General features: G+C 34.7%; 1 protein-coding gene across 4 annotated transcripts in view; it reads left to right on the top strand.

Moving 5' to 3' along the window:
* The window catches only part of LOC150108169 (RB1-inducible coiled-coil protein 1-like), a 611,254-nt gene that overhangs the window by 71,767 nt on the left and 527,360 nt on the right, over positions 1-12,127 (top strand). For all 4 annotated transcript variants that reach the window (XM_090390625.1, XM_090390624.1, XM_090390626.1 and 1 more), the window contains exon 4: positions 9,911-9,996. In XM_090390625.1, the coding sequence (XP_090246751.1) occupies positions 9,911-9,996 (86 nt within the window). The remainder of the gene's footprint in view (positions 1-9,910; positions 9,997-12,127) is intronic.

The raw sequence follows: 12,127 nt of genomic DNA on the forward strand, positions 1-12,127 counted from the left end.
ATACCCTGAAGTTACGCAGTAGGTGGGACCAACAAAAAGCACGTAAGTTGAATTCGCGTAACTCATGGTATAATTTTGCATGTAATTTATATATGCAAACATACAAAATATTAGTTAATTGGGACCAAAGGTTTACAAAAACACCTATATTTTTTATGAAATATAATCGTAATTGTAGGTTTTCTTACATAAAAAAAAGAAAGTTATTTCAATGTCGATGGTTTCATAAAATCTAATAGATTCGTCTGACGGCATAATGTCATGCAAAATTTCTTCATAGCAAGCCAATGATTTTTTTATTCCTAGCCTTGTGGCTACAATTCATTCCTCGTTAGAATCTGTGTCCTCCAAAATCTATAAACCTTTCTTAATTGAGCTGAGACCTTCTGTTAATTTTGCAATTGTCATGTGCTTTTCTGGTAGAACTGGATCTGAGATTTCGGTCTCTTCAGTAGTGCTTTGCTCACACATCTCTATGTGTTCATCGATTGTAAGTTCCTTCTTATGTGTGTCTAACAGCTCTCTGACATCTTCACTGTCGACTTCTAAATCTAATTGCCTTGCAAGGTTGACAACTTCTTCTATTGCCTCAGCAACTTGATCAGTTTCTGTTTCGCATTTAAAAAAGGATGGACAAAGTTTTTTCCGGACACCATTCAAGGTTTTTTGGGAAATTTCGCCCCATGATTCTCGGATAATCCTTACAGCATCTAAAACATTCAACTGTTTCCAAAACTCTTTAATAGACAATTGCTCATTTTGCCTCATAACTTCATTCAGACTTGCAAACGAACGCCGTGTGTAGTACGCTTTGAATGTTTTGATAACTCCTTGGTCCATCGGTTGAAGTAAGCTGGTTGTATTTGGAGGCAAGAAAACAACTTTTACACATGGATCAAAATCAATTAAAGTTGAAGGAGGGTGACCAGGTGCATTCTCAATAATAAGCATAACTTTAAACGGAATTTTTTTAAACTGGCAATAACATTTAACTTCAGGTATGAAGTGGTGACCAAACCAGTCTTCAAAAATAGAAGCTGTCACCCAAGCTTTAGAATCAGCTTTAGATTTATTTTTTAGAGCTCTTGGATTACTGGTGAATGCGGCCGGCACCAGAAAGATAAGACTAGTGGTGAGGCTTGAAGCGGGACGGGAATACATATAAGAAACCGCGTAACTCTGGATTCCCGTAAGTCAGGGTATGACTGTACTGGATTTATAGGTTGTAATAGTTATTTAACTAAACTTACTAGTTTTGCCATATATGCTTGTGGCTTCATCAGGGTTAGGAAGAACAAACAAATATACAATAAATGTTAAATATGAATCATTATATAACTAAAAACTGAATATGTAGGAACCATTACACAAAAAATAAAAGTAAAAACAGAATGGCATGAGTCAGTCATTGTTCAGCAGGTGTGCACATTTGCAGAAAAATTATCTGCAAACTATTGTGTTAAAGATCTTTCAACACATCAGACTTTAATTTTTCTGTGAACTATCATGCAGATCTCACAGACACAATGTTTCATGACGCATATACACACCCAAAAGGAGGTGTGATCTGCATTATGGGATACTAAGGCAATTAACGTGGTTATTAGTCTCTATATGCAAGTAGCCTAGTCGTGAAGATACTTCATATGCAAACTTTGTTTGCTTACACTTGTATAAAGAATTAAATCAAGAATATAATTTCAGCACCATCAAATTCCTTACATGAACCCTCAGAAGGTGTACAGGATCTTATGATAGTACTACTTGAAGAGCTGCATCATTACTAACTTCCTATCAACAATTTGCCTCCAGATTAGCATGTTATCTGTCAACATTAAAATATTCCATTTCATAACTCAAAATGATGGTACAGCATGATGGAATATAATTTCTTGGCATGTTTAATTTTATTAAAATCAGTTGAAATAGTATTTATGAAAAAAGAATATAGGAAAGAAAGGATATGGAGAGCTTTGACCTGACAGTTTCTGTTGGAGCAGTTGTTGATAAAGAAGAATAAAAGTTATAAATTCCTAGAAAATCCTCATAAGTTCAGTGTCCAGTAGATACCACATGCATATATATACCAGCCTCTGAGTTAGATACCTTTATGCAGATGTGCATAAATGTTAATTATGCAGTGTACATGCAAAATACTTGGTCACATACATCACCATGTGTTCTAGACAACTATTTAAGAAAGCTGCTAGTCATTATGGGGTGCTTAAGGGTCAAAGCTATATAACTGAGAGGAGACCTCCACATAGCCTTTAAAGGAATGTGGAGGACTGATCAGGGCTTCTGACTTAATGTCCAATCATTAGCTTCTCGTGGTGCACCCTGTTAGGTATCTACCTGGATACTGAATGAACAAGGATGGGCAGGCAATTTGGGATTTAGCCAACCAAATTGTATTCTTATTGGCTTAAACCAAAAATAAAAAATGATGGTACAACATGACAGAATTTCATGCCGGCTGAAGCATCGCCAGGTTAAACAAGGCCCCCCCCATTATTTTTGCCAGGGAACCAGTGAGACTTATTTGTGCCTATGGTCCCACAGAAGCTTCTATGAAAGTAGAAGCAGAGGAATTTTTTGAGGCTTTAGAGAAAGCAACTGACACAATGAAAAAGGAAAAGTTGGTCCTTGTTACGGATCTAAATAGCAGAGTAGGAAATGATTGTCAGACATACAAAAATATATTGATAAAATTTGGAGAAAAGAGCAAAGCTAATAATAGTGGCAAATACCTGTTGGTCTTTGCCATTCTTAGTAATAACCAGTCCATGTCTGCTCAGGACATGGACTGGTTATTGCTAACACAATGTTCCAACATAAAAATGGGCACAAATTCACATGGAGAGAAGAGGCAAGGAATAAGAAAAGTCTCATTGACTATGTTATTGTTGATAGTGATGTTTTCTCCCTTGGTGCAGGACACCATAGTGTATAGAGGATTTGAAATTAGAAGTGATCACCATTTAGTCTTGAGCGGGATAAAATTGAATTTCATATTGAAAAGAATGACATGTAAGAAAGTTTTAAAGCGCATAAAAGTTGAGCAGCTCTCAGATATGAATTGTAGATTAAAATACACAAATATGATTGAAGAAAAAATGAATAAGTTTGAGAACAGGAACCAAACCTTAGAGATTTAGTTGCAAGCCCTAAAGAAAACACTGATTGATTCAGCCAGAGAGGCATGTGGTGAGGTTGTAAAGATAGAAAAATCAGAACTCCATGGTAGACTCAGGAAGTTAAATAGGCAGTGAAAGAAAAGAAGAAAGCATATCAAAAGTTCCTGATATATAAGTCAGATTGTGTTCTTAGAGAATACACCGACAAATGTAAGAAAGCTAAACATTGTGTAAAACTAGCTAAACAAAAGTCATGGGAAGACTTGGGAAAGAACATAGAAAAATAAATATCAAGAAGGTGGCAAGATATTCTGGAGGTTGTTGAAGAACCTCAGAAATGGAGGAAAGAGTGTTGTAAAAGGAATTAGAGATGAAGCAGGTGACATGAAAACTGGAGAAAGAGATATCCTTGAAGTATGGAGTAATTACTTCGAAAAATTGCTAAATGAAACAAGCAGTGATGACAGCACAGTGGTAAAAAACAAACACTCTCAACAGGCATACAGTCAGGAATACATATCCATACTTGAAATAGAAAAAGCCATCAAAAACCTGAAATGTGGAAAGCAGCAGGAGTAGATGATATTCGACCAGAAATGCTCAAGTATGGAGGTATCAAAGTCTTAAAGTGGCTGCACTGCATAGTTCAGAATGCCCGTGCAGAGGGATGAATTTCAGATAATTGGAGTAGAGCTCTCATAGTACCCATATATAAAAAGGGAAATAAAACTGAATGTGAGAAATTCCAGAGGTATTTCTCTAAGTGTTCCTGGCAAGATCTATGCAAGTATACTTGAGAAACGATATTGAGAAGAATTGTGGAAGAAATGCCTAGTGAAGAACAAGCTGGATTCAGGCAAAATAGAGGCTGTCAGGATCAGATTTTCACTTTACGACAAATAGTCAAGAAAGCATGGGAATATAAGAAAGATATGTATTTAAGTTTTGTCGATTTGGAAAAGGCATATGACAAAGTGCCAAGAGAAGCTATTCAAACACTACAGTTATATGGCTTTAAAGGGGCATTATATCAAGCAATACTTAGTTTTTATTTCAGTTGTAAGTCAGCAGTTAGAATTGATGGAAGTACAGGAAGGTGGTTTAATGTTAAATCTGGTGTCAGACAAGGATGTATATTATTCCCTCTGTTATTCATTATCTATATGGATCACATTATGAAGTAAAGTCGCATTAAACCTGATATCAAAATTGGAGATGTTAATCTCAGCTCTTTGCTTTATCCTTATGATGTTATACTTCTAGATAAATCTGTTACAAGTCTGCAAAATTTCCTGACTAAGTGAATAACTGTTGTAATAGATATGGTATGAAGGTCATCATTAAAAAGACAAAGGCAATGAAAATAGGCAGAAGCATTGAAAATATCAACTGCATCATTGTGAATGGAGAACCTATAGAACAAGTAAAACATTTCAGCTATTTAGGCACAATTTTTAGTGAAGATGGTAAAGTTAAATATGGAAATAGACAACAGAATCAACTAAGCTGGTATGGTAGGAAGTCTACTGAGTAAATTTATATGGAATAAGAGAGAAATTAGCCAAAACACTAAATTAGTTGTATTGAAGCCAATTTTGACTTATGGATTTGAGAGCTAGGTCAGAAGTAAAACACTTGACCAAAGCTAGAGATTGCAGATATGAGAGTCCTGAGAAAGATTAGGGGTATGAACAGATTGAATCAATGGCAATATCACATTAAAAATGAAGAAAGAACTTGAGGAAAAACATATTCACTTTAGTCAAGTTCTTTCCTTAACATATTAAGGAAAGAACTTGATATTAGTCAGCATCCAGGAATGCATTAGCAGAACTAATCTCAGGTAGTATGGTCACTTAAACAGAATGGAAGAGGAAAGATTAACAAAACATTTGTTCTCTACCAGGTTGGTAAGAAAATGACCCAGAGGAAGACCAAGATATAGGTGGATTGATACAGTAAAAAGTGCCTTAGAAGATAGAAATATAAGATCTGATAATGTGTCTTGACAGGTAACAGACTGATTTGGAGGAAAATTGTAGATAGGAAGTTAGTAATGATGTAATTTTTCATGTGGTACTATCATATCCTGTACACCCCTTGAGGGAATGCTATAATGAGATTAGATCTCTGTAGCTATTTGTTATATTCCCATGCTTTCTCAACTATTTGTCGCAAAGTGAAGATCTGATCTTGACAGCCTCTATTTGGTCTGAATGCAGCTTGTTCTTCACCAAGCTTTTCTTCCACAATTCTTCTCAACCGTTTCTCAAGTATACTGGCATGAATCTTGCCAGGAACACTCAATAGGGAAATACCTCTGTAATTCTCACATTCAGTTTAATTTCTCTTTTTATATATGGGTACTATCAGAGCTCTACTCCAATCATCAGGAATTCATCCCTCTGTCCAAGCCTCGAAGTTTCTAAATTCCATCTCCTTTTCAGTAGAAATAACAGACAGATCCGGTGTCCTTAAAACAGATGAAATTATCAATCAGCATTTCCTCATACATTCCTATAGAACGTCACTCGCAATTTTTTCTTTTATTTACCAATACTTATTTCCAGTCTTAACTCCTCCACTTTAAAGGCTCACAATTCTACGATTCCCTTTTCAGAATCTTCTATTAATATTCCTCCCACTGTCACATACAACTAAATAAACTTTGTAAGAACAAAATTCCTCCATCTGCATTATTAAACTTCCATTAGCTCTCTCTTGTTTTTCCTCCATTACTTCGATATGAACGCTCTCTTGTTTATTCCGTTACTTCAATACTGAGTGCTCTCTCTGTCAGCTGTCAATCACCCATTAAACTCCTCGGCAAGCATTGCGCACCCCATGAAAGTGGCAAGCAAGAAGTTATGTATGATGGCTGAAGTGTCGTCTTCATTAGCGTTACGAGAATGTCTTTACAAAACACAGCACTTAAGAATTTTAAACCACAATAAAATTTCTGGAAGTAACAGAACTATCCAAATCCAGTAAGTATAATTTTTTTTTTAAAATGCTTCACATTTTATTTTGACAAAATAACATCAATAACATGCACGTTGCAAGTGCCGACAATACATATTATGAAACCAAAACTAATAATATACTAACATAAAAAATTTGTAAAAATATTCATAATTTTAAATTATGACTGTTTTTACAGGTATATATCAGGAATTTGTTGAAAATTTATTTATCACTAGGTTAGACTATAATAGATTTAGTTTAATCCTTTATCCCAGTGAGAGCAAACAAAGTTTGCGCCTGAAAATATCTTCAGGACTAAATATAGTGTTGTACTATCTTATCCAGTAAGTAGTGCAACACCAAGGCAACTCGTGGCAAAGGTGGAGCAAGCTACCAGGCACTTCTAACCCAGTATCTGATAGCCCATCTGATAACCCAGTAACCCAGATACTGGGTTAGAAGTGCCTGGTAGCTTGCTCCACCTTTGCCACGAGTTGCCTTGGTGTTGCACTACTTACTGGATAAGATAGTACAACACTATATTTAGTCCTGAAGATATTTTCAGGCGCAAACTTTGTTTGCTCTCACTGGGATAAAGGATTAAACTAAATCTATTATAGTCTAACCTAGTGATAAATAAATTTTCAACATCTTTCTCTAAATCCAGAGTAATTTTTAAAAAAGGTGATAAACCTTTTGGCAACTCCCATAGGCACAGATGACTTGCTACTGCTTCTGCCTGGTATCTCCAGCTCTGGGCCTGGCTCCCACTGAAGAGACCTCAATAAAGGTCGAAACTAGTCTGGGTAGATGGCCAATCCCTTTAATGCATAACAGTATACATATCCACATAGGAAATGTGTTTTGCATTATGGGAGATACTGGGTTAGAAGTGCCTGGTAGCTTGCTCCACCTTTGCCACGAGTTGCCTTGGTGTTGCACTACTTACTGGATAAGATAGTACAACACTATATTTAGTCCTGAAGATATTTTCAGGCGCAAACTTTGTTTGCTCTCACTGGGATAAAGGATTAAACTAAATCTATTATATCAGGAATTTGATGATGATAATGTTAATCATTACTAACATCAGTAGTATTGATCACAATGATAAACAAAGGATCAAGGATATTTTGAAGTTTGATAAAGGGCTTATTGTGGGTGCTTGTCTGACTGCAGGCATGATTTTGAAAACAGTAGATCTGACTGGTTTCTTAAAAGATGAGATATCCTGGGTGTTTAACCAGTAAAAAAGATAACCTACATTGCTTGTCTAGAGGCATCATTGTGGTCCCTAAGACCAGAATCTTGTCAGGAAAAAGATCTCCATCATCTGAGAAGGCTTATGGACAAGCAGAACATTGTTCTGTTTTTTATGGAAAGGGTATCCTGATATTGCTGGGAGGGCAGGTATCCTCCAAGGAATATCTGTACATTGTTGTCGATCAAGTCCATCCTGCAATGCTGACTTTTTTTATTCAATAAGTGACAGTTGATTAATGGACAACAGTGCTACTGTCCATCATGCACAAATTGTTAAGCACTGGTTCAGCGATCATGACAGTGACTTCCACCATCTTCTCTGGTTAACACAAAGCCCAGATCTGAAATCCATTGAGAATGTATGGGACATGTTAGAAAATCAGATTAGCAAAATCCTCTATTGTTAAATCTGAATCAGTTTAAGTACTGTAATAAACATTTCTAATTCAGTGTATTTCTAATAATATGTACTAACCACATATTATCATACCATTATTTTATGGATTTAAAATACACATTTAGAAAAATTTAACTTTGGAAATATTAGCTTTATTTAATAAAGTTTTGCATTTTGAGCTAACACAAGTGTTGAAACCATTAAGAAACAATCCAGTGAAGTGAAGTAATGTAATTATATACCAAGCACCCACAATAAGAAGTATATAGTGATATATTTCACTTCATTGGATTGTTTCTTAGTAGTTTTGAATTCATTGTGTTAGCTTCCTAGATGCTAATCTTACACCAGGGAATTATTAGCCCTAATAAATTTGTATTTTACTCAATCTACATTTAGAATAAAATTGCTATTTTAGTATGGTATGGAGATGCCATCAAAATAGTTTTAAGCTGAATTTCATCAGCATCTTCTTCTCTTTCTTTAGAGGTTTGTTGATTAGTTCAAAAATATCATTTTTCATGTTATGAATTTGGGCATTATCCTTTGACTCTTTTAGTTTTCACTTAAATATTAATGTGGTGTGTGTGTGTGGTGAAGCTCTTAAATCATTAAACTTAATCATTAATCAGAAACACCAGCTGCCTTAAAAATGCCAGTACCTTAAAAATTCTGTACTGTTCATTTGTTTCCATTTACAGTTGCTACCCTAATTTGATCCTCTTACCATACAGCATATTCTGACAACATTGAGGAAATCCAGTATAGGCTTAATAGATCAGTGCTTTTAAACTTATTACAATAATATTTTTTTATTTTATATTATTATTAATTATGTTCTAGAAATGAAATATGACATTTCAAGCTTCCATTAAACTGGGTGGTGGTCTCATCTCACACTGGGTGATAAATCATTTTAAAACTTTTTATTCTGCAGATATCCACTGCAATGGAATTTGAACCCACAACCTTGTTGGAGAGTGGAAATGCTATCCACATGCCCAGGCAGGATGATAAGACCGACCTTGGAGATGGAGTGGACTTTAGATGCTGTCATAAAGGCAGAAGTACTTTGACATTGTCTTCCTTTACAGAATGCATTTTCACTGAACCTACTGACTATGATGAACTAGTTAGTCTCTATTCCTATAAATATTCTCATCACCTACAAAGATCTACAACATTAAGATCTTCCTTAACATTCACAGTACCATTTCACAGACACAGATTATATTACTAAACTTGAGATAACCAGAATACTTAACAGCTTTTCTCTAACATTAATTCATTTACCACAGCTGTACACATGATTAGAATTTCTCTTTAGCTGAGTCAGTTGTGATGTTGCGCTTTGGTTGGAAAGATGAGCTCATATTCAAGGCAGATTTTTCCCCCTCCTGAAATTGTTCTTCATCTTGCAAAACAGGCAGAATGGCAGAAGTAGACTGTAGAGAAAATTAAATGTCCTCTCTTAACACTGAGTTTATATAAAGCCAAATAACTGCCTCTGATAGGCTGAGATTAACATGTTAAAGAGAGAAGATGAAATATATGCCATTCATGTATTCTTTAGGAGGTCACAACTAATGTTTTTATGTAATTTTATAGATTTTCATTATTATTATTATTATTTCCTTTTAATGTGAAACCCATCTACAAAAGGTTGTAAAACTATTGTACATTAGTACTGGGTAGGCTAAGGCCAGAATCCTGCTCCAGAGCCCAAACACAAAACATTTCAAGCCACTTCAGGCCTCTAATAAACAGGGTAGTAGCCTTATACTAGGTGATAACATTCCTTTATTGCCTGTAAAGATATTCACAAACATCCGTGATCACAGTAGGATGTGAACTCAGGATCTATTGATTGGAGAGTGGAAGCTCTGGTGACTTGTCATCTAGGTGGCCTTTAAAAAAATATAAAACGTTATAAAACACAAATATATATTGTGTGAATATTATGTAATAATTGTATAAAAATGTAAGTACATATAATTCCTTATTTTTTTATTATTATTCCTATAGTCTTGTATTTTTGTAACACTTCTCACTGTTTGATGCATCCATTGAACACTGCCCTCATGTATTAACGAATAAATATGTATGTGTGCATGTTTGTTTGTACATATTTATGTTTCTCCCTTTAAAGATTCAGACATGAAAGAGAGGGTTGATGAATGTTTATGTATTCCTCCGTCTGTTAATGCTGTAGGCATCAGAAACCAGATAGCTCAGGTAAGAGAGAGAATTTTTCGATATCAAGGTTTTTATATTTATATAAGAATATAAAATTATGAATACTGTTAAAATATGTTCTGAGATAAATTTCATTTGGCTTTGTATTAATATAAAGGATATGTATTTAAATTGTTATTAAACCTAATGGAAGAGCTTCCGTAGCTCAGTCAGTATAGATGAAGCTCTTTGGTCAGAAAGACTTGGGTTCGATTCTTGTCAGTGATGTGAGGAACCGTTATCTGGTCTCTTTCAACTAAAGGTGAGTTAGCTGGTCTCATACAGAGGTAGGGTTTTTTTTTTCACTCAGAAAAAACTTGGGTTTTTTGTCCCCCAGAACAGGCAATAGCCCGTGAATACATGCATCTACAGATTTAGATGCATATAAGTCTGTAGCATAGCGCTAATCACCTTATCCTCGATTTGGTAGCAGTTAAATGTAGAAAAAATCCTTGACACCACAAGGTAAAAAGAGGAGGAAAGGAATAAGAAGGAACCTGATGGAGAGATTTGTTGTTAAGATGAATATGCCATGTAATATATGTGATAAATCATTTTAAGATTTACCATAGCAATCACCAGGCCTCTGATATTCTGCCTCATATTCATGCTCATATACATAGATACTGTTCATTTATTTATATAAACAGAACACAGTATTCATTCAGTCAGCACAAGTTAATACTCCTTACTATTTGTAGAGATTGTATTGTCTTCCCCCTCCCTCTTTTTTCCACTATGTGAATAATCTTTTGTATTTACTTGATAGGTTCCTCTTTCTCTATTGTATGTCCTTGATAAACCAAATGTTTACCAAGCTAAAGTTAGCATATTACATTTCTGCAATCTACTTTCATAATTAATATTCCAGACTCCTGCCTTTTTTCCTTTGGGTACTTTTTATTATTATCAATCCATTCTAGCCGTTCACCAACCTCCAAGTAAAAAATCTAGTCATATCTTTACTGATCATACGCTTACACAACTTTCAGGAGTGATTCCTAGTTTTCTTCTTCCTTGTCAATATATTGAAAAAAATTTTTGTATCAGTCGTATAGAATTCCTTTGGTGATGTCTAAGTTTGTAAACCCCCCCCCCCCCATTCTCTTTTGCCTGTTAACCAAGCTTAACAATACATAGCTTCATTGGGAACATTCCACAGATCTATCACCATTTTGATCATCTTGGGATCCACTCTTTGCTCTGTTTTATATGTATATTAATCATGTAGAGAATGATTTGAGGAGAAGATCCTGCAGGATCATTTATATTGACTACTGCTGTGAGCAGGGGTTGAAAGTTTAATATAACCAAGTGTAAGCTTGAAAATAACTTCAAAGGATCACTTGGATGCTGAAGAATGCACACTTAGAGATATGAAGGTTAACATCGCTCTTTATCCTTTCTTGATTTAGTTACATCTGCCTGCTGTATACTGGATTAACCTGGCTGAACAGTTATAATCCCATCAGTCATCAAATATCATCATTATTGAGAGAATGTTCAGTTTCAATTTGTTTGATCCATATTTCACTTAACACTAGTATATATCATTCAATTTCTGTGAAGAGCAACATTAAATTATTGAATTTTGACCTTAACAATCTGATATTTACATGATATAAGTTTAAGTTCTTAGATTATAGAGTTTTTACAGTTAACACTGCACCTAGATTTAGGTTATTCAATTATTTTTTTATGTGTTTGTATCAATCAGCTTCAGTTGTTTCAGTTGTTTTGTTCTCAGTGGCATTTAGGTTACTACATTCTTTGATTGTGTTAAGGTCTAAAGTCATCTGATGTTTTTGTGTATCACTTTTGTTTTGTTGCCTTTTCACATGAACAATTTGCTGTCTCTTACTGACACTGACTTAACTGTATTACTTGTTTTCTTTTGCTATGCTTGATAAAGAAGTTGCTTATTAAATTTGATCAAGTGGTTGTTTATATAGACAGCATTAGTTCATCAACCTTTTGAGCTGTAAATTTGAGTTTTCTTTTTTTTTTTTTTTTTTTTTTGCCTCTGCTTTCCATTTAATCTGCTGCAACAAACAATGAGGATGAATGTTCCATTCATCCTCATTGTTTCACTGGAGTATAAATATTCTTACATCAGGCAATTTTATTGCAA

The sequence above is a fragment of the Typopeltis vanoorti genome, chromosome 3, assembly GCF_054136105.1.
Source record: "Typopeltis vanoorti isolate ZY-2024b chromosome 3, IOZ_Tvanoo_1.0, whole genome shotgun sequence".
Classification (NCBI taxonomy): Eukaryota; Metazoa; Arthropoda; class Arachnida; order Uropygi; family Thelyphonidae; genus Typopeltis; species Typopeltis vanoorti.